General features: G+C 34.9%; 2 protein-coding genes across 4 annotated transcripts in view; one reads left to right on the top strand and one right to left on the bottom strand.

Annotated features, from left to right (window-relative positions):
• Positions 1-5950, top strand: part of LOC145288020 (phospholipid-transporting ATPase IF-like) — a 238769-nt gene extending 232819 nt beyond the window's left edge. Inside the window, exon 30 of one of the 3 annotated variants that reach the window (XM_080136022.1) lies at positions 4981-5950. Coding sequence is in view for 1 of the 3 variants with exons in the window: in XM_080136025.1 (XP_079992151.1) it covers positions 4981-5052 (72 nt within the window). In the remaining 2 variants the exon portion in view is untranslated. The remainder of the gene's footprint in view (positions 1-4980) is intronic. The other 2 variants (XM_080136025.1, XM_080136024.1) reach the window with 2 other exon arrangements.
• Positions 5951-17923: 11973 nt separating this feature from the next.
• Positions 17924-24793, bottom strand: part of LOC145288019 (stimulator of interferon genes protein-like) — a 53354-nt gene continuing 46484 nt past the window's right edge. The window contains exon 6 of the mRNA XM_080136020.1: positions 17924-20359. Coding sequence (XP_079992146.1) covers positions 20283-20359 — 77 coding nt within the window. The 3' untranslated portion in view covers positions 17924-20282. The remainder of the gene's footprint in view (positions 20360-24793) is intronic.

The raw sequence follows: 24793 nt of genomic DNA, 5'->3' as shown, positions 1-24793 counted from the left end.
CATATACCACGTGTCAATGGAGACTTTCTGCCTGTGACAAACATCCTGAACATGTCAGCTTAAATTCCTACTTACAGCACCCTAGAATCAGAAACGATCTATAGGACACATAATTAATCCTATAATTTTGATTCTTGAAAATGTCTATTATAATAAAATTTATAATAAAATTTATAATAAAATTTAAGCTTTAACAAGGAATTAAAATTCAGTAAATTTTGGGTGATTAGTGTCTAATAACTATGGATCAAACTTATACAAACCTGAAATATTTTAATTTTTAAATAGAAGGTTGCCTCCTTATTATGCACTCTAAAAATCCTTTAAAATACACCAGAGAAACTGAAATTTGAGGAATACTGATATTTAGTACCTATTACTAAAATAAAACAATAATAAAAAAAATCAGAGGTATGTGAATTTTCACAAAGAACTTTCACTCCCTATTTGCCTCCTTTCAAGGTTGGCAATCTAATATATAATACTAACTATGACTCTGTATGTGTGTGTTTGTCTGTCTCCATTTTTTCAAACTGTAACGCAAGTCTCCATTTTTTCAAACTGTAACACAAGATCATAGAGCAGCGTGAGGCGAGTCAAATGATTGCATTTTTGTTGACTGTTCTTTTATGGGTAAAAATAGCTGCTAAGGTGTCAAAATTGAAAAAAATTTGCAACTTGGCAGGCATAAGTCGACTTATAGTATTCTTTTTTTTACTTTTGAAATCAGTACTATATATTGGGTACAATATAATAAGCAATTGAGAATTGACTTTGAAACTGGCATAAATTAAAATATATTTACGCATATTTTACGACTGGGTAACGCCGGGTACTCTGTTAGTGTAGTATATAGTTTTCATCATAATATCATCCTCTTTGGTATTACAACTTCCTTGTGATGAGATATAGTGTAGTATCTGTTCTATTGTCATGAGACAACCCCCATAATTATTACCTCTTCCTTGGGAGGGATAGTGTAGTATTTGTTTTGTAGTTATGAGATTGCCCTTTCAGGCATTACCTTCTGCTTCAAAAGTGGTTGTAGTGTATGTTCAGTAATCATGATACCATCCTCTGAAGCATTACCACCTCCTTTTCGTGTGGTGGGTACTGTATATATCTGTGATTATGATATTATCCAGGCATTATCTTCTCCTTTTGAGAGGAGGCAAGCATCTGTTTTGTTGCTATGAGACGATCCTCAGGCATTACATACTCCTTTGGGAGGGGAGTAGTGTAGTATATCACTCTCATATCACTCTCATATCACTCTCATGTCACTCTCATATCACTCTCATATCACTCTCATATCACTCTCATATCACTCTCACATCACTCTCATATCACTCTCATATCACTCTCATGTCACTCTCATATCACTCTCATGTCACTCTCATATCACTCTCATATCACTCTCATATCACTCTCATGTCACTCTCATATCACTCTCATATCACTCTCATATCACTCTCATATCACTCTCATATCACTCTCATATCACTCTCATGTCACTCTCATATCACTCTCATATCACTCTCATATCACTCTCATGTCACTCTCATATCACTCTATCACTCTCATGTCACTCTCATATCACTCTCATATCACTCTCATATCACTCTCATGTCACTCTCATATCACTCTCATATCACTCTCATATCACTCTCATGTCACTCTCATATCACTCTCATGTCACTCTCATATCACTCTCATATCACTCTCATGTCACTCTCATGTCACTCTCATGTCACTCTCATATCACTCTCATATCACTCTCATATCACTCTCATATCACTCTCATATCACTCTCATATCACTCTCATGTCACTCTCATGTCACTCTCATGTCACTCTCATGTCACTCTCATATCACTCTCATATCACTCTCATATCACTCTCATGTCACTCTCATATCACTCTCATATCACTCTCATGTCACTCTCATATCACTCTCATATCACTCTCATATCACTCTCATATCACTCTCATATCACTCTCATGTCACTCTCATATCACTCTCATGTCACTCTCATATCACTCTCATATCACTCTCATGTCACTCTCATATCACTCTCATATCACTCTCATATCACTCTCATGTCACTCTCATGTCACTCTCATATCACTCTCATGTCACTCTCATATCACTCTCATATCACTCTCATGTCACTCTCATGTCACTCTCATGTCACTCTCATGTCACTCTCATATCACTCTCATATCACTCTCATATCACTCTCATGTCACTCTCATATCACTCTCATATCACTCTCATGTCACTCTCATGTCACTCTCATGTCACTCTCATGTCACTCTCATGTCACTCTCATATCACTCTCATATCACTCTCATATCACTCTCATGTCACTCTCATATCACTCTCATATCACTCTCATGTCACTCTCATATCACTCTCATATCACTCTCATATCACTCTCATATCACTCTCATGTCACTCTCATGTCACTCTCCTTGTAGGCTAATAAAAATGTTTCCTCGGGTAAGATAATTTTGTTAGCATATATAAATACAGGGTGTCTCAAAATAAATGTAAAAATGGACTCCCACTTTGAATGACAATAAAAACTTTATACATGAACATGAAGTAAAATGGAATAGCTTCAGAAGCAAAGGACAAATGTAATCGAAGAATCATGTTTATTTATTATTGAAATCTTTTGAGATGAGTAATTTGCATATTCATTTATTTATTTGCGAACTGTTATCCTCATCTTCATAGTTGTTGTTTCATGATGCTTCGGCCAACTTTTCCTCTGGCCTTCATCAGGTGGTTAACCATGACTGAATAGTAATGCTGAATCTCTTAACTATATCCTTAGTTGTTGCGGTCTTACCACATTTTGGCCAACTAATCCTCTGGCCAACTTTGGGTAGGATTGAAACTACTACCTTCGGGGGTCTGTGATGCAGTGGATAGAGGCATTGAATCTCTACAGTTCTAGGTGATCATTGTTTAAAGATCGCGGTTTCAATCCTACCCAAAGCTGGCTAGAGGATTAGTTGGCCAAAACGTGGTGAGACAACAACAACCATGGAAGGCAGTAATTACTGAAGATACAGTTAAGAGACTCAGCATTCCTATCTCATTGCGGTTAAGCCAAAGAAATAGTTGACCAAAATGTGAAACAACAATTATAAAGATGAGGATAACAGTCTGCAAATAAATAAATAAATAAAATTTTTTGCAAATGTTCAAATCGATGACCATAATTGTTCTATCAATGCTGATAATAGTTAAAGTGTGAGTATATTGAGCATGTGGTACAATGGGGAAAGGAGTGGCTGGTTACTTTTAATGCATCTAAAACCAAGCTTCTCTCTTTACATCATCAACATTCCGATCCACATCTGGCATCAATTGAAATGAATGGCTCTCGTCTTCAGGAGGCCTCATGTTTTGACAAGCTTCTGGGCTTGACCATTACTCCTGATCTTAAATGGAACACGTACATCAAATCTGTTGCCAAGGCTGCTGGAAAAATGGTGGGATCTTTCTATCGATCCAGTAGATATCTCACTGCTGATGCAATTCTCTATCTATATAAGAGCCAGGTACGTCCAAGGATGGAATACTGTTGCCACATCTGGGCAGGAGCTGCTAGAAAGGACTTGTCCTGCCTTGATAGAGTTCAAAATAGACTTTGTAGCCTCGTAGGAGATGTCCTTTTCTCTTCCCTGCAACTTCTATCTCACAGAAGAGATGTTGTCAGGTTGTCTCTGATGTATCGTTATTTTCATGGAAAGTGTTCGACTGAGCTTCAGTCTATGGTCCCCCCTCGCCAAAATTTGACAAGAAACACTCGTCTAGCTGAAAACACTATTAATAATTCCCCCCACTCTTTATCTGTGCCTAAACCTAAACGTAGATTCCATGAACAAAGCTTCTTTCTTAGAACTGCACGCCTGTGGAATTGTCTTCCGTTTTCCTGCTTTCCGGCTGACTACAATATGGTTGTCGTCAAGTCCAACGGAAACACGTTCTTGATGAGCCGTTCCACTTAAGTTTACAAATTTGCCGAATTTTCATTACTAATGATTACTATATTGTCCAATTTCTACTGTACACTCTGTAACCCTTATCCTTGAGTGGCCTCTTGGCCTTGATAATGTGGTGATGCCTGTGTAAAAAAAAAAACCCACTTTTGAGACAACCTGTATTATTTAGTTCCATTCGAGATTCCCACTTGCTATTACTGTATTCATGATTGTATTCGATAATTCAAGTTTTATTATTAGTTTTATTATGATTATCAATTGTTTTTGATACTCAAATTCACAGTAAAATAATATTTTTTAAACTATTCCTTTTTATATTTTACTGTTTAGAGCTGAATCCTGAAATCCTAATTCATGAATTGAAATATATGTGTAATGAAAAAGCTCAAGTCTGAAGATGCTTGAAAGAAGCTTTATTTTTGCTAAGAACTACCCAGGGACGAGTTACTACGAGTACTGGAGTTGATTTAAGAAAAGAAACAAAACTCAAGGGAAGTTACTCACTTCCAGAGACCATAAGCAAAAGTTAAAGAGTTCTTTTCTTTTTTTTTTTTTAGAACAGTATGCATATATTGTTATGTTTTGTGTACAAATAATAAATACATAAAGACATAATCAGATTCGAGTGTGGCCAAGCGACCATGTTTATTTCTAATTCCCATATATGGTTTCCTTTATTGGTGAATTACAATAGGGGAGATAACTAAGGCAGAACATTTTTGTTGGTATATATAAATATTATTTAATTGCATTAGAGATTAACACTTTCTATTAAATGTCAGAAAATTAAAATCTGGATAGGATGACCAGAGGTCATTAACATTTTATTTTTAATGTAATGTTCATAATTTTTATTTTTTATAGTATCATTTCAATTATGAAATTGTATAAAACTGGTGTTTACCTATGTGAAGATAATATGAGAACGTTTGCATACAAATCTTTTCCATTCTTTTTGCAGATAGCAGACATGTCAGGAATATTTGCAGATGGAATTTGCCGTCAACATTTCTTACTGAATTCGACCTGTTGATCTCATTCTGCTAGGATCATCCGAATTCTAATCATCATTTGCTCAAAATGGATTAAAATGGACAGAAAATTCATTCAATTAAGTCATCTGAGGAAAACTAAACATTTATTTAATACAAAAAATTCATAAAAGAAAAAAAAAATTAAAGACGTTTCTGATATTTTTGAGATGAGAATTGGTTATTTGTATTATTTGGATTTTTCAAACTACTGTTCTCATCTTGAGTGTCATTTTCATAACGTTTCAGTCGATGTAACCTCTGACCTTGGTCAGGTGTATCTTGTTAAACTCGGGAATGTTTCTATCGAACTCGGGAATTTGAACAGAATTTCAACTGGAATCCTTTATTTATTTTACAAGAGTAGCATATTCTCATTCCATCAGCCATGACTTGCACACCTGTGACACAGTAGTTAGAGTACCTGGAAAAATCAATTGTGAAACTAATATTTTCTTGAATGTTTGAAGGTTTGATTCTCAGTCCACATTCTCGAGTTCAGGAGAAACATTTCCAAGTTCGATAAGATACACCTGAACAAGGTCGGAGGTTACATTGACTAAAACACGAAAATGAGGCTCAATATGAGAACAGTAGTCTGAAAAATCCAAATAATATCAAGATTAAAGACTTTTAAAAGGGGAGCATTTTTTTATGTTATTTATGCATTCATGATTGTTTTCAATAATTCAATATTTTATCATCTATGATGATTATCAATTGTTTTTGATACTAAGATTCACAGTGAAAAATATTTTTTAAACTATTTTTTAAAAATATTTTACTGTTTACAGTTGACTGAAATCATCCTGAATTCACATATATGTATGTATACTGCCGACAGAAATGCACAATTAAAAGATTCTGTTAACTGCTAAACAGATAAAAAATATATTTTTATATGGTATACATTGCATTTTCTCTTAACAAACGCTGTTCTATGTTTATGCATGGTTTACCTGTCCATTGAAATTCTTTTAACATCAAATTATGTGATTTGCAATGTTGACTTGTTTTATCTTATTTCTAAGTATTAACATAGAGACCCATTCTCTATTCAATCTATGATAGTATTCTTTGTAACTGAACCTGCTATGTTTTGTGTAAAAAAGATAAATACACAAAGACATAATGACATTCATGTGGTCAAATGGCCATGTTTATTTCAAAATCCTTATATCCAAGATATATATGGTTTCCTATATATTTGGTGAGTTATAATAAGGAGAGATAACTTAGGCTATAGAATCACATCCCTTTCTGTAAAAACTTAATGAAGAAGTTGATCTGAGTTTTGTTATGGATTGGTGTAAGAAATGGCTTATTTGCTTTAATCCTGTTAAGACTCAGCTATTGTCTTTCAGTTGTAGGCGTGTCTCTTTGCTTTCTGAGATTCTTATGGACAGCTCTGCTCTCAATAAGAAATCGACTCTAGAACTTCTTGGCCTTTCTTTCTCATTAAATCATTCTTGGAGTTCATATATTAAATCCCTTGCTCTTTCTGCTTCTCATAAGATTGGTTCTCTCTAAATGAAACACTTTCTCACACCTGAGGCCATTCTTTATCTCTACAAATCTACTATCAAACCATGTATGGAGTATTGTTGTCGTATTTGAGATTGGTGAATCTCTATCCCATTTGAAGGTTTTTGATAAATTGCAGAAAACGTATCTGTGAATTGATTGGCTCCCACCCTTTCTTCTTCACTACAACCTCTGCCTCACAGATGTGATGTTGCTAGTCTCACTGCTTTCCTTCTACCTACAGCCTTGATCTTTTCAAGACTAAAGTCAATAGACATCTATCTTTGCGACACTCATCTTTCGTTCTTGTTAGTTCCTTGCATCAAATTGCTTTATGCCTTGTTTCAAGCGATTTCCACGAAAAGAAAAAATAATTTAAAAACAAAGCCAATTATAGTAAGACTATATATACGGCATAATCACGTTTGATACACCGGTTCCCATCAGATCACTGAAGTTAAGCAACTATGAGTCTGGCCAGTACCAGATGGGTGACCATTTGTAACTTCCAGGTGTTGTATGTGCTCTCCGCTTATCTCAGCATTGTTTCCAGTCATCCTGGACTTCTCACTGGACTCAAACAGTGCCGATTCAGGAGAGGTATCGTTGGAAATTGCGCAACCCTTGCCACATAATTATACACGCAGCTGCCCTTACAAGGGGTATCCTTTGTCTTTCGAGACTGAATGGAGGCTGTTTTTATACATACCAGTTTCATAGGTTACATTTTGTGAATTTGAAGAGTAGCCTAATTATATTTCCAGATCCGGTGATCCGGTTCATTGGATTGTCAGTGCATGTGCTGGTATCATGCACTTCATGTAGAATTGCTTGGTACTGCAGACTACAAGTTTATTGATGGATGGTTCTACGTTTCTGCTTTCCAGTAATGAGATTTTTTTTTTTATCAGTTATTAAGACTAAGAGCCACTCGAAGATAAGGGTTAATGATTGATGGGATGATTGTCAGCCAAAAGATAAGGAACACTATGAGAGTAATGTTCTCCGCCCTTGAAATAGGATGAGGACTCTCAAGTAGGTATGACTTTCAAGTTATTTAAGTTTTGCATAAGTCTTCTCTCAGATGTTCTGAGAGAAGACTTATGATGGATTTCTACAGAAAAATTATCCAAATATTGTAGTAAATATGGCAAATTTGCAGGATGACTGCAGGAGTTCATTAGTTGCATTTCTATTGAGTATCCTAACTTGATATCGCATTTGCAGCTTAGGGAAATCTTTTGTGTGTTGAGTGAAGCTGATGTTTGTTTTTCCTGTTCACATACAGGTGTGTTAAAGTTTCCTATTGTACAGAAATTCCCCTGATGATGGGATTGCATAGTCAATTGGAATGGATTGTATGCATAGCAATATCATGTTTATTCAAGGTTACTCACTGGAGCCTTTGTAAGGTCAGATTTCATTGATCGTACACACTGCTCTGTGAGGCTATTTGCTTTTTTTTTTTTTTTGCACAGTGATCACCACTTATCAAGGCCCGGAAGCCACTCAGGGAAAAGGGTTATTGCAAGTATATTACGTTAGTGTGGAGAGTTGATGAAGTGTTTACTTAAGGGGGCGGTTCATTAGGAATTTGTTAACGTTGGACTTGAACACATCCAAGTTGTGGTCCGGTGGGAAGCAGGCAGACGGAACAGAGTTCTACAGGCATGCAGTTTTAAGAAAAAAGCTTTGTTCATGGAATCCGCGTTTTGATTTAGGCACAGATAAAGAGTGGGGGAAATTTTTCATAGTGGATTCAGCTAGACGGGTGTTTTTCGTGAAAGATTGGCGAGGAGGGACCAGAGATTGGAGTTCAGACGAGCACCTGCCATGGAAATAACGATAAAACAAGGATAGGCTCGCAACGTCTTTTCTGTGGGAGAGAGGTTGCAAGGTAGAGAAAAGGGCATCCCCCACTAAGCCATGTTTGCGGAAAACATGGAGATGAGATACAATGATCAAATACCTATTCCTTCACGAAATGTTTGAATATCACTGAGCTGAAGTGAGAACTATTGTAACTGATTACTCTCTCTCTCTCTCTCTCTCTCTCTCTCTCTCTCTCTCTCTGAGACTTCCTGTGGTTCTCTGTTTTGTGATACATACGAATATCACTCCTTGGCTGGAGACAAAAGGATATTTTGAATGGTAATCCAAAATCAACATATAGTTAGATCAATTATAGGTTAATACATTTCATTAACATCTATTATTATTATTATAGTTTGAATCGATAACGTATCAAGCCTTTTATTGTCTATGATCTGCTATCTTAATTAGGTTCTGTTCTGATTTTGAAAGTTTTTTTGTTATTTTTTTGTTTTTGTAATTTGCATGATGTAGTAGTTATAGATTATGGGCGATATATACCGGGTTTGATTTTGGTCAAGGCCCCGGCATCATTTTTACTAGTATCCTAATTTACTAAAGGTATGAACCCATATATTATCCCTTCAGCTATGGGTTAAATAGCACCTTGTACTTGTATGGAATCTCATATAGCATTAGACTCTTATTCTGCATTTTCTGCAATTCCTGACAAATATCACATGTCTTAATTATTTTCTCAATATCTTTGTTGATGTTCCAGAACATACAACTTTTGGTTCAAAGCGTACATTACTTGGTTCCTTGATGGTCATAATATATCTGCATGGATACTGGAAGAATGATCTGATCCCATATGATTAGAATCTCATTCTCAAGCCTAGGTCTACCACACCCAGGGTCTGCCGGTGGTCACCTGATTTCACCAGGAAATCACCACGCTTATCCTGCCTTGACAGAGTACAAAATAGACTTCGTGGCTTGGTGGGGGATGCCCTTTTCTCTACCCTGCAACCTCTCTCCCACAGAAGAGACGTTGTGAGCCTATCCTTGTTTTATCGTTATTTCCATGGCAGGTGCTCGTCTGAATTCCAATCTCTGGTCCCCCCTCGCCAATCTTTCACGAAAAACACCCGTCTAGCTGATTCCACTGTAAAAAATTTCCCCCACTCTTTATCTGTGCCTAAATCAAAACGTGGATTTCATGAACAAAGCTTCTTTCTTAGAACTGTACGCCTGTGGAACTCTGTTCCGTCTGCCTGCTTCCCACCTGACTACAACCTGGATGTCTTCAAGTCCAACGTTAACAAATTCCTAATGAACCGCCCCCTTAAGTAAACACTTCATCAACTCTCCACACTAACGTACTGTACTTGCAATAACCCTTATCCCTGAGTGGCTTCCGGGCCTTGATAAGTGGTGACCACTGTGTAAAAAAAAAAAAAAAGTACACTTTGGTGTTGACTTTCAAGCCGATTTTGAACATGTTGTGGTATGATGTAGCCTTCACTTAAAACCACACCAAAGACCATAACTATGGCCGAAAACTTTGTTTTCATAACCCTAGGCACATCTATATTATTCGTGGCAATCCAGCAATGTATTTTGAGGGTAATAGCTATGGTCCTGTTGTCATAATTTGGATCGGTAGAGAGCATGAATTGTACAGTGGCGCATCTCTAATCTTGCTCGTTTAACATTGAGTCACTTTCAGACATGATAGAAGGCTCCTATTACTCTTAGGATTTGTGGACAACTGACCAACTAGTAGACGATCAGGGAAAAAAAAAAGAAAACCGGTTTTCATCAAACAGAAATGGAATTATGATGTCTTTTCGAGGGTTAGAATGTTCTCGTTACACCCTGTATTTATCAGACATTATGTCTATGATATCACTGCCATCATCTTATTAAAATGTAATGACATTCAAATGTTGTTAAACAGCTATCTTTATTTCGAATGCCCTTTATTCCATACATATGGTTTCCCTTATTGATGAGTTCCAACAGGGAAGATAACTTAGAATTACAAATTAATTTTAGCATTTCTAATCACAAAAAAATAATAGGATAATCCAATTTTAATGAGATTTTCAGCATTTATTCAAGAAATTATATATCTTATTAGAAATACAAGTGTTTAATTAAATAGAATATTCGATTTTTCTTTGAAAAGAACGAAAATTGAAATTTTGAATTTCAATTAAAACCAATGGTATCTATGTAATTGTGATGGCAAAATTAGTAAAATATCCAAAACTTACAAAAAATGACAAAGTAAAAGAATTAAATATTAATGCAAATAGTTTTTGAAATGCAAGTTATCTATAATATAACCCTCACCTGTCTGTTTAAATGTATGTATGTATGCCTAAAACCTTTGATAGAGGCGACAGATTTCCACGAGATCAGTATCGTTTTGAAGCTCGACCCTTCAGATGACAACTATCGAAAAATTGGCTAAAAACATTAATTCCTTCACCCTCAATTAGGCAGTTTTCTACGGGGAGGGTCGTTTTTTTTTTTTGCGGCACCATTTTTACAAGTTATCGTATCAGTTGGAATGACTTTACTAATTTCAATGTTCCGAACTTCCGGTAGCGTCATGGAGTAGGGGTAAGATGTCAGGTTTTCTTTCACTTTCTTTTCCGCCTTGGCGTCAAGGGTTCAAGCCTGCCTGCTGCCTACTACCACTTTTTTTTTTTCACATTCTTTTCCTCCTTCGCTGTTTGGGTTCGAGCCTGCCTGCCTACTACCACTTTTTTTTTTTTTCTCAACAACACACACCTCCAAACACTTGGGAAACGCCAGGGACCAGGCTAGTACTTAAATAAAAACAGAATATGTAGGTGATAGCAGAAGAGGTAACTGCAATTGTCTTGTTACACTTCTAAAATAATAACGGCAAAGTAAGTAGATAACATTGAGAAATTATATGGAAAGTAAAGATCTGAGCGTGAATGTTGCTAAAACCAAAGTGACGATCGCTGATTGTAATGTGGGAAATACCTCAGAAAGAGAAAAGTTCCTCGGTTCAGTTTTATGGAAAGTGAGTCGAATGCACTTCACATCTTTTTTTTTTTTATTACATTTTCACCCCAAACAAGGCACGATGCCACTTTGATGTAGGGGGCTACTATCAGGGACATAAGCTACAGGGGTACTATGTAGGGAGTTGGGCAGCAAGATCTCTGTTCATGTTACAATTGAACTTCTGCATGTCAGTACAGTTGGGGAAGCAGGGACCCGGAAGGAAATTACAAAGTCTAGCACTTCTGGGGAAGAAACTAGAGGAGTAAAAGGCTCTTTTACATCTAGAGATCTCCACTGTGAAGAGGTAGGGTTTAGCTGCTTGTCGGGGGTATTTATGTCGAGGGGGTACAAGTGCTTGCAGTTCGTCAGAGCATTCATCGTTAAAGTACTTATAGAACAGGCAGAGAGATGCAACATTTTGTCGATGGGACAAAGGCCGAAGCTTAGAAGCTTCACATCTTGTAACAATTGCATTGCATACATAAGAAGTGCAGTGGAATTACTGGAAGGTTGAGAAAGGATAACCGATTTATGCGCAAGAAGTGTAATACAGTGGAGATGGATAAGAACTCTGGTGCAGAGAAAATATCTGTTGATAGCAAAGTTATTTATCTATTTTTTTTTTTACTTGTGAGAAATCACTTCTTTTTTTTTTTTCTTTTTTTTATTCAATTTTCACCCCAAACAAGGCACAGTGCCACTTTGAAGCAGGGGCTACTATCAGGGACTTAATTAGCGGGGTCATTATGAAGGGAGATGAGTCAAGGCCCGAAGGCCACTTGAGGATAAGGGTTAAGGAATGTAAGGTGGTGGTATAGTAATCATTTATGGTGTAAATTAAGTAGAATTTGATTTATGAGGACGACTTAACAGGAACTTATTTACATTAGATTTGAAGGCTACCATGTTGTATTCACCCAGGAAGCATGCCAGCGAAACAGTGTTTCAAAGGCGGGCATTTCTGGTAAAGAAGCTTTGTTCATGGAATCTGCATTTACATTTAGGCACAGATAGAGTGTGGAAAATCATATATAGTGGTTGTAGCTAGTTGAGTGTTTTTTGTAAAAGTTTGGCAAGGGGGACAATCGATTGGAGTTCATACGAGCACTTGCCATGAAAATAGCGATAAAGCAGAGACAGGCCCATAACGTCTTTTCTGTGGGAAAGAGGTTGCAGGGAAGAGAAAGGGGCATCACTTACTAGGTTTCGAAGCCGAGTTTGAACTTTATTGAGGTAGCTTAGAAATTTGGTTTCCTTGGTGAGACTATTAGAACACAGGGAAAAGCAGGTGCTAGCGTGATAGCAAAAATTAGGAGTAGATAGAATTAGTTCAGGGAAATTCTGCCATGACTAACCAACAAAGTGTTACCACTGTCAACAAACAGAAGAGTTTATCAGTCATGTGTATGCAGTGTGATGATTATGGAAATGAAATCTGGCCAATAAGGATTGAGGATATGCATTGCATGGAGAGAAATAATGAGAATATGATGGATGTGTAATATTAGTCTTAAAGACAGGCTAAAATCTGATTACTAAAGAAGATTAAATCTGAACAGTATAGGGAGCTGTGTGCAGGACAAGAGACTTTGATGGTATGACCACATTGAAAGATGAGAGTTCTTGGGTTAATAGCTGTAGAACAGTTGAGGAAGCATGTTCAGTTCACTGGGGGAAGGGCAAGGAAAACATGGGAGGAAGTGATGAGAATAAACTTTAGAGAAAGAAGGATACATAAATACCTGGCCAGAGATAATTTACAAGTCAATTTCTAAAATATACCCAAAACATGCCAGCATGGAAAACAGACGTCAAACTAAATATGATAATGACAAACCAAAATATGAAAATAATCTTATAAAAAAGGGGAAAGAGTTTTCTAGTGAAGGTATTATCCCACCAGAAATATCTCTTTTTTTCCCTCTTTATTTTCAACAAGATGTGATGTTTATGTTACAGATATATGATCTCTAATAAAGAAAGTAAATTCATATAAGACATATAGGAAGGTGGTAAATTTAAGTTCAATTTAGTTCTTCTATTTTACAAATCCGTATTTCTATTCTAAAAGTTACAAAATATCATCATCATGTTCCGTTTAACGTCCGTTTTACATTCTGGTATGTGTTGGACTGGTCACACATACCTAATAATCTTTGCCCTTTTCCACAGTAGTAGCTCTAACTATTTTTCTGTAAACTTCTGTCAGTCTAAAAATACTTATTCAATATAGATTTATAATGCTAAAATCAACAATTCATTATCTTTAAAACTGATGAAATAAAAGCATTACATCATGCAGGTTCTTCCTAATCTCAGATCGAGAATAACGAAGTAGATGAGTCTTCTACTCTCCAGTATTCCATCTCAGCAAGGTAGGAGAAACATGATTCACACCATCAATCTTTTATAGATGTAGCCTTTATCAAAGACTAATTGGAATTGGTCCACAACGAAACACCACCATTCTTAGACAAATTTCAACCCAATAGAATCTTTAAATGCTGGTGTTTATATTAAAACTGCAAATACATTCAGAAGCAACCTTTTCTGGTAAGTATTACTATTTGTGCCGTACATTAATTTAAAGGAAATACAGTTGGGAAATTAGGAAAGAAACCCAACTTTAATTTAACTATTTATTCAGGACTATTTTGCATGACGAAAAAAAGTTTCCACATTTAATGGCTTGAATTAAATTTGTTCCAGCTTGTTTGACTCTAGTCAAACTAGAAGTCTCCATCAATTCGTTGTTTTAACACCTCATTGTAATACAGCTTCATATTTCAGTAGTTTATTTCCAAGCACTGCAAGATTGTGGAACTCTATTCTTGCTTACTCTTTTTGTTCTATGTACAGCCTTGGTCTTTTCAAGACTAAGGTCAATAGGCATCACCTGTCTTTGCCATAATCAGCTTCCGTTCTTACTTGCTCCTTGTATCAAGTGGCGTTATACTTTGTCTCAAGCGATTTCAAAAAAGTAGTATTCGGTCCACATTTCTGGTCTATTACCTGATTTCCTGAACAAACAAGATGGCTACAACTGATTTCTTTACTCCCAACCAATATTTACAGATACTTAACATGTTTAATTTTTTTTTTAATGCAAAATAAGTAGGTAAACAAAAATAATTTGTTTTTAACCAATTTCCCAACTATTTCCTTTATATCTCAATATTCCATAAGAATCTTTCACTTAGTGATACAAGCACCAAGTGAAAGATTGTTTCAGCAATCTGCTCCACTATTTAAGATCATTTATGTTGTTTAGTAACGTTTATCTAGTATTGATTTTTTATGTAAAAGACTTATCTATGTTAAACTGACCATTTTGTAGATAACTGATGCTGAGATGTGCTTGTGTTTAAACTCTTTTCCAGTCAGATAAGGAAATGATTAATATCAGAATTCTTAGACTCGAATATTTGGTAACAAATATTTTCAAAATCTGTATGAATATGAAAAAGAGACAAAATAAATTTGTGCACACTGTGACTACACTTACATTATCAGAACATTATGAACATGAAATTTTGTAGAAATAATTTCAGAAATATGCAAATCGTCCTAACCCAATCTGAACTCCAATCTCTGGTCCCCCCTCGCCAATCTTTCACAAAAAACACCCGTCTAGCTGAATCCACTGTGAAAAATTTCCCCCACTCTTTATCTGTGCCTAAATCAAAACGTGGATTCCATGAACAAAGCTTCTTTCTTAGAACTGCACGCCTGTGGAACTCTGTTCCGTCTGCCTGCTTCCCACCTGACTACAACCTGGATGTCTTCAAGTCCAACGTTAACAAATTCCTAATGAACCGCCCCCTTAAGTAAACACTTCATCAAATCTCCACACTAACGTACTGTACTTGCAATAACCCTTATCCCTGAGTGGCTTCCGGGCCTTGATAAGTGGTGACCACCATGTAAAAAAAAACAAAAAAAAACACTCAATTTATATCTAGAAGTGTGGCAACCTTCATGCACAATCTCGGACCAGGCGTATAGAATAATTGTGTTGAAACACTGGTTCTTTTTAGATCACCAAAGTGTAGAGCCTGGTTAGTACCAGATGGGTGACCATTTAGGAATACTAGGCACTGTATCACATCTTCCCATGACTTGGAGATACATGCAGCTGGGCACCGGTGGTGAATTTCATATTGCCGCAAACTTCCTGCTTTGGAGGAAGTCAGCATAACTAACTCAGGCCTAATATTATGTTAGATATTATTGGTTATTTATTTTTGAACGAAGCATAATCAGTAATTCTTTTCATTGCATAAAATCATTAATGAAAGGGGCACTGACTATAAATATATAACTGAGAAAAAGAGGTTGTCAACAACCCCATTTGCCTTCAGAACATACTGGGGTTACCCAGATACAAGAGAGTATGACAAGCCAAAAGTCAAAACTTGTCAGCATCCTCTTAGGTGACTATTGTAGTGAATAATTTGTTTCAGTTTTGCAGGTTGATGTCACTCTGAATGCACATGACAACTAAAGGTCTTAGAGAGAAATAGAAATGGATTTTAATGAATAAATTATGTATTTTACAAAAATACATAATTTATTTCTGACATAGTTGCATAAAAACCTAAGTTCTGTGGATCTTCCACATGTGAAGTGGTTGATGGAGCAGCTAGAAAGAACATATGATCCTTGTGGAATCAAACTATATTTTGTACTGAGTGACCCAGTATACAACCCCAAGTAATTTCCTGGAACATGATAGTATCAGATGAGGATATATCTATAAAAAAAATAAAAAAAATCAAAAACAAAAAAAAAAAAAATCACGTATTCTTATTAGATTTTTAGCAAGCAATCTATTATCAGAGAAGGTAATACTCTACATAATTAATCCAGTTTCTTATAAAGGGTTTCAGAAGAAGTACTCCATATCTTGAAGTTAGAGTTCAGTTTTGATAAATTAAATTTTGGTTTGATGGAGTAAAGAAAATGATACAATGTCCCTAATTGCAATTTGGTTAAAGAAAATATCTCATTCGAATTTGATGGCTTGAAGATTGTGTTAATCTCAAACTATAAGTAAAATTTGATATCTTATTATCACTGTATAACTTCAGTTTCATTTTCGTGTTGAACACTATTTTTAAAGGTTGCAAGCCTCATTTTATCATGTAGTAATTGCATACCTTTTATATAAATACTAGAAGAATATCTGCTCCAGAACAGATAAAATTAATTCCCTGAACAAAATAGTCAAGCACCACTTTTAGGTCCCCTTATGAAGCTTAAAAATCAGCGTATACTGCTACTAAAACTTATCCCTAGAATTTTTAGTCCAATTTTGATAAAAATTCATTACATGAATTTGATTCTAAAAATACCTAAAATTCTAAGCATAAGCTTAAGAGTCTGATACTTAATCACTAGGACTGTGACAACAGCATACTCTTTTCCTGGTTTTGATTCTCAGGTATATATCCATTGATATCTTATATGTTTTTATGTAGAGTGATGTGTCTAACCGTGTCGGATATATACTCAAGAGTAAAAACAATAAAAAGAATATGCTATTGTCATAGCTCTACTAATCATTATGCATTAAATTTAATTCAAATCTCAAATATTCTAATTTTCAAATGGAAGGTGCTGTTCAAATTATGCCCCTAAAAACCCTTTGCAATATTGATATAGAAATTTGAAGAATATTTATAAAGTGATGTCTAATACATGTTAAAATTAAAAAAAAAAAAAAAAAAAAAAAAAAAATCAGAGATATTTAGATTTTTACAAAGGGACTTCTAGCCCCTCTTTTCTCCCCCACCCCCGGCATAAACTAAAACTAAATTACATTACACACTCATATCTGCCAGCTGTATTCCACTAATTTCAAATTATCAGTAAGTTCATTGATAAATTAATCCTAATATATAGACATACCTAACTTTACATAAATAGAAATAAGCTAGAAATTTTCGCAATTAAAAACAGGCAAAAGTTATAGCCCATTAACTTAGAATGAGTGCTTTACGCCAAATTGATGATCAAACATGGTTAAATTTGTGCTCAATTTAGCATTAAATACCAATCCCTATTAATTCCTAATTGTGCATCGAATGGCTACCATAATACATAGTTTGTTGTATCTTATTGTAACAGATTCATACAAAATTAGCTTAATAGTTTCATACAAAACTTCTAGAGTAAATGTGGTACTGTGGTGACTAAACTGTACATTGAACGGATACCATAACGCTTACTTTGCTGCACCTTATCACAACAAAGGTCCATACAAAATTTCAGTCAGATCAGCTGAGTAGCTTTTGAGAAAAAAATGGAGTAAACAGACAGACAGACAGAGATATAATATAGATAACCAACTTTCAGAATTAGGGTCTCTTTTCATAATTATAAACATAAAAGTAACAACATACACCAACAATGTAGAAAACAGACTTAAAGGTCAAATGACCACATTCAATATGCAACGAAAAAAAAAAAAAAAGAAAAAAAAAGGACTTTTATGCATTCAATATTTTTAATAAATTTATATACAAATATACATCAAAAAAATTTTTTTTTTTAAATAAAGTTTACACAAAAAGAATTCAATAAAAATTTACTTAACAGAGTTTGGAAGAAAAAAAATTGTATAAAAAAAAACGGTTCAAGTGAAAGTTCCATGTTTTGAAATTAGAAATTGACAAGTTTATTACAAAACAGTTACTCATACTTTAAGTAGATTGTTTTTATTGTTTTGGAGGGGGATGTAAGTAGTAATTTGTTTTCACCATTTTTTTAATTATTAACACATAAGAAAATCAAACAGTCTTTTTTTTTATAATTGGAAATGTTTATTCTTTGATCATGCATAATCAAATCCAACTTTTGTTGATGGTGGGATGGTTCCACATTTTTAGGCAATTGCATGTGTTTTTATGACCTGGTACCTCAGACTTAACTCTTAACAAAATGTTTGTTAGGTTTTCATCAATGAGCTATCAATAAATGCAAATAAAATAAGTCTTTATGCGTATATGTGCATGTTTATATATGCTGGTCTTTTTATTCTCTTCATCTTTCCTTCTTTTCATCTTAACCGCAATCTTCTTGTGGTTGCCGATTACCTCATTTGTTTGACTTAGATGAATAAAGCTTCTCAGGCAGGAAAGATACAAGGGAGACATTCGACAAGTTTCTTCAAGGTTTTATTGGAGAGAATGGATTGAGGAGAAAGAAACTACATAACTAAAATTATTTACTATTTAACTTCTTAATTTAAGAAATGATGCTGACGGACAGACACTCGAGGTAAAACTCAACTTGGACTGTTCTACAATATTGGCGGTGTGTCTCATCCGCACAGCTTCCAGAGAAAGACTAAACTGAAAACCTTTGTTTCTCTTGCTCAAAAACGTGACATCATGTCATTATTTGACTCCTGTTTTGTCTACATTGTTTGACTTCTTAACCTTGCTCTAACTACACATCACCCATACAATTCTGTTTGCAGATTAAGGCTATCCTGACATGTACGAATGTGACCATTGTCACTATTCACACTAGCTAACTTAATCATCACTGATGTAGGGTTCCATGTTTACAAACTATGTTTACATGTTTACAAACTATGAAATTAAAAATTATACCTAGACCTAAGCATTATAAATTTATGAGGGACTTTTTTTATAATAAATGCTGCTTGCCAATTTCTTTTCAAAACCGGAAACCGTCACCAAGTAGACTTTTTCTTTAATCAAGGAAACACACATTTTATGTATCTACATAAAATTTTATGTATTTATTCTTAGTATTTACTTTGACAATACTCAATACATAAGTAGAGCTATATAGTAATTTTTGAAAATATATATGGCAACTAAGCCACACAGAATTTTACGCATTTCATTCCCATGAGGCTTCGTTAGGCTATTGCATGGAGTCTGTGTTGCTACATGTTTTTATATATTCCCATGGAACTGGGTTTGCTAGTTAGCCAATCAAATTCTTTGTTATTCAAACAGCCATTTATCATAGCCAATGGGCATGTGTTTATCAAGAAAGGGTAATGTGACCTCTAATTCACCCGTTTCTTCGTTCTTTTTTTTGTTTGGATCCAGTTTCACTTTTCTTTGTGCTGGGAACTGACCTAGTTTTAATCTTAATGTTTTTCACTTACATTTGATTTTATACTAGTGTATTATTAATTCTTATAATTATGAATATAACTTATTGTTTTTCTTTATGCTCTTTTTCTGTGTGTGTGTGTGTGTGTGTGTGTGTGTGCACGCATTGTTCTCTTAGGGTAAAGTTTATTTTGTGTATACATACGTTTGTTATTTCACTTCTGCAGTTCAATAAATTTTGAAGTTCTTTAAAGTTTAGGATAGCTAATTTCTCATTCAAACAGTCTACACAGGTCATCTAAGTTTCTACATATGCTAGCCTGTTGTATTATTTTTCATTATCAGCAATTGTCTCTTTAGTTCCCAGTAGTGGTTTGCTATATATATGTGTGTGTGTATGTGTGTGATCCACAAACAGTTGTTTCATTGTAGCTAGATGTGGCAAGTATTACACTTAATGTTTGATCAGTCAGTTGGAATTAAATGCAACAAAAATGGCAAGAGGTAATGAATGAATGTTCCTCTAAAATGAGGAATGAATAAAAATGTATGATTTTAAATGATTATGGTTTGCCTTCGATCATGTCCTTGATTAAATTTTACTTATCTTTTTTTTATACATAAAGGTTTATTTTTCTTGTTCATTTAATGAGTATCTGGTTACAATTAATTTACAATGAACACAACCTAAAATTGGGTCGGTGTTTCCACGCAAAACTTTTATTGAGACTGAAGAAGTTGGTTGGATTTCAGGAAAAACTTTCTCCATCTTTCAGGTCTTTTTCAATTTGTTCCACCAGCACATCGGACAGCAATATATCATTAGCTGAAATAAAGAGAACATTTACATAAATTTAAATGACTAGCAAAATCTCACCCCTTCGCTATAGAAGCAGGAAAAAATTCTACTTTAATAGCTCCTTTCCACATATTTAGTTTTGGAATTACCTCTCTTCTATTTTCCTAATGGTGTTAGATAACGAGTTATCAAAAGTGTTTATATTACATAGCTGGGGGTAAATATGGAAGAAGTTTCATACTGTTCTGTCCAGAGGTCATCTGTCTTCAACCGCTGGGTGCTGTTCAATGTTCATCATACGAACACAATGGATCAAACTTTTCTTTACATGCTGATTCTGACCCACAGGATAACAATTTATATTTTATACATATAAATTTATTTCAGATTTGTCTCGGGGTTTCCAGAAGCCTGCCTTACATGTCTACAAACTTGTTTTCATCTAGCCTTGCTTCCAGGGTTTCAGAGTTTGTACCAATGCACGTCTGCACAGTTTGTCAACAACTCCTTGACCTTCAACTCTTGACCCATCAGTTCCGGTACATAATCCGCAAAAGGACATGTTTCATTCGTGAGTTCCGATGACATAAGTGGTCCAGCAACACATCTCATTAGCGTGTGCCTAATTGTCATGTCCGACAACTGATCACGGTCAATCTACCATATTTTGTTTATATTTAGCTAAGCTAATTTTTGTAAACATTTTAGCTAAAAATAATTTTTATATTTCAGTGACCAATTTTATTTCTCTAACCAATAATTCTTAATATCAAATATTTTTAGCAAGATTACTAGCTGTTGTCCGGTATCAAGGTGCAGTGATTTTAATGTAATGTGAACAAACATCTTGCTGTGTAACTCTTAATCCAAGTTGCTAATCTATAAATTGTTTTTGCAAGCAAATACTAAATCATCAGCATAAAGCATCTCTTCCAGACAACCATAGAGAACCATAATGCACTCCCACTTTTCTGCATTAATCACCTGGGTGTTCCAAACATGGTTAGTCCCATGGGGTGTTTATACACCCCAATACAAAAATGTTTATAATGTTATTATTTTGTAAAATATAGTTATCCAGCTGGTTCAGGATATATCTACAGTCCCTGTTGAACAGTTTGAATCACTTGTATCTTGTTGATATCAATATAAAATAATACAATAAAATAATTTATAAAACTAAGGATATTACATTAGCTAAGCTCATAGTTACAAGACTAAAGGATTAATAAATTGTAAATAAGATAATAATCCCATTAAAACTTATGATAAAAAAATACCAAAATATTAATTCCTTATTAAATATTACAGAGTAGCCTAATGATACATAATATGCGCTTATATCTATAAATTTTCATTCCTACTGGAAAAATATAAAAATATATAAAATCATAAAATCATACCTATGTTAGTCATCTGGGGTGACTGGGCACCTCAGAAGGACAAAATGACATCTACCTTCAAGGATTACTGAGATACAACTGCGCCACATCACATGTGCTATACCCTCACCGAGTCAGGAGAGTACTGAGAGGGAGGAAAAGAAATAAGTTGCCAACTATGAATTATGAGCACTTAAGCAAAATTGGGGTGACAAACTACCCAATGAGGCTAACACAGAGTTAACAGCATATTTAGTGTCAGCTTTAATTCTCATATTTTTGAGTCTTTCTGTATATTCCTTGTACAACTTTTACCAACCACTTGCTAGCCTCCGATTTATGCAAGTATTGTCCAGTTGTAAAGCATGCTCAAATATGATATTTTAATTAATTCTAGATTTTGTATGTATTATTAGAGTCAATTCTGTATCAATTATTATATATAATATTGTATTCAGTATATAGCAGTGATTTCAAAAGTAAAAAAATATATATAAATCTAACTTGGGTGCCATCAACTAGATTCAAAACCAGCCTTTTATGTTATCAGATGGATACAAAATAGTTCAAAATGAACCGACTATAATGTATGCATATTTGTGCATGCATACAGGAGCACTTAAAGTAAACTGCCAAGTTCCAATCTTTTTTAATTTTGACCCTTTAGCAGCTATTTCTACCGGCTACACCCCATAAAAAAATGGTTCACAAAAAATGCAATTATTTGACCTGCCTTGCGCCACTCTGTAAAGTTGCATCTCAGCAGAGATGCAGTTTGAAAAAAATGAAGACAGACAGACAGACATAGTGAGTTTTATAAATTTGACTTGGATTTTGTTTTCATTGTGTGTTATACCTAAGCCACAATATGGTTCAACCTGTTAGAAATTCTCCAGTAGGGTAGCTACATTCATCTTGATTCAAATCAGAATACATTATCAAGATATTTGAATGAATAATGGACGCCCCTCCCCTTCAGTTTCTTGCTCCTAATATTCCATACCTGGGGCCATATGATTCAAAATTAGTCCAGGTTTTTTTCTTTACATAGTTAATCCTCAAGCAACACTTTCTATTTATAAGAAAAATGAGTTGGGTGCTTGTCACAGATTTAATACAGTGCAAGAGGTGCTAGAGCTGATGCAGTCAGCTGAGTGATTGGGTTGGGTTGAGTTGGGTTTATTCCATCAGTTATTTCGCATAAAAAAAGCCAAACTGCTGCAAGTCATGTAACCACCTTGGCAAGCTTAGCCTGTTAGAAATTCTCTAAACAGCAACCACCAAAGAAATTGGCTGGGTCTTTCAAATAATATCTTCTTGGATATGAAATTCCATACTGTGATTGTAAGCCACTTAAGACTTTACAAAAGTTATGATCATATAAAATGATGGTCTCTCTGGCTATAAGGCTTTATGTTCAGTGTTAAATCAGTCCTCAATTTTCAAGTATGCTAGCTGTGTGATTTACCCTAAACTGCACCAATATCTAGATATATTCCAACAGGACCGGCAGAAGGGCTCAGTTAGGTTTATATGCCTCTTAGAAACAGATGGACTTTTGAGCCTTAAGCTGATGAACTGTTTGTAAGTTATCAGTGGAGATACTGTACGTCATTATAATTTAAAAATAGAACATTGTTGCTTGCTTTAAACTAGAGATCGTGTATAGAAGGAAATTCCTTTTGGTACAACAATATTAGGGACCATACGATTGACACTAAATTAAAATCATACACTAAATTCAGATAAAAACAATGAATAGACGATCAATGTCCAATAATGCACAGTTATTGTTTTCTCTATCAGTGTGTATAAAGAACTTAAAAATATATATTCTCCCATGCACACACAGTAACAACAGATGTATTCCTATAAATTAATCTACAGTCAATCACTTAATATATTTCTCTTTATTTAAGTTAGGGTTAAGGTTATTTGGGAAATAAATTTACCATTTGTTCATTTTGTAAATCATTAAACTAAACTAAAATACAAAAAAAAAAAAAAAAAAATTACTGTATTAGCCAAGCCAAGCACATTACAATTTTCCAAAATTAAAAAACTTTGAACCCCCCCCCCTCCCCCCTCAAAAAAAAACACCACCACCACCAACAACAAGTATATTTAGGAAAAATTGGAATCACTTAGCATACTAAGGAAGTGCCAGGTTATTGTATACAAGCTACTTATATGTGATACAGTCCAATTATGATAATTACTGTATTAGCCAACCACATTACAATTAACTTTTCCAAACTAAAATACCAAACTTTATAGAAAAAGCTATCTTAGTATATTTTTGAAATGTATTGGAATAAAAACAGTTTTATGGAATCGATATTCATGTAAACTGTTGCAATATTTTTGATATATAATGAGGATATGATTAAAGAAAGTTAGAAGGTTCTACTTATAGACACCGTTGATAGGAACTGACAAATCAAATGAAGCCACGTGCTGGTAGCAACCAATCAGAAACCAGAATTGCTCCATAAAAATATTGAACCTTTCAGCATTCCTGCACATGATTTTTTTGTGCCCAACATGTGAAGGAATTTGCTCTCCGTCTGCAAGCTTTACAGTTCAACAGTTGTACAGATCGACTACCCAATTGAAAACTATTCTTCATCTTGGGTTTTATAATTCAAAGCTTCTGATTAACAACTGTGTGTGCATTTGGATGTGATGCGTCTAGTGTGTTAGGTATAAGTTAGTGTTAAATTCATGCTTGCATGCCTTCTCGCACCAACTAACACTGCTGGCTAACCACGTGATGAAAAGGGAGCAGCTATGCATAAGTCTTCCCTGCCAGTACATAGCCTCTCCTTCACGTTGGCCACACACAGTAACTGGGCACTTATGGCCCCAGGCTAAACTTGTAGGAGATCTCAGAGTAGTGTGGGACCCCAGCAATAGTGCGTTATGGTCCACCGATGTGTGGGCATTCCCTGGCACAGTACCAACCCCTAACCCACTGTCTTGTGGGTGCCCTTGGTTGGGCGAAGACTAGGGAAACCAACCCCAAAATCAAACACCACTGCCTTGTGGGCCTTATCACAGGAAAAGGCTAAGAGATGGG

The sequence above is a fragment of the Euprymna scolopes genome, chromosome 11 (assembly GCF_053919585.1).
Source record: "Euprymna scolopes isolate OS-2025 chromosome 11, ASM5391958v1, whole genome shotgun sequence".
NCBI lineage: Eukaryota > Metazoa > Mollusca > Cephalopoda > Sepiida > Sepiolidae > Euprymna > Euprymna scolopes.
The sequence above is the reverse complement of the archived record's forward strand: the minus strand, read 5'-3'. Positions and strand labels throughout refer to the sequence as shown.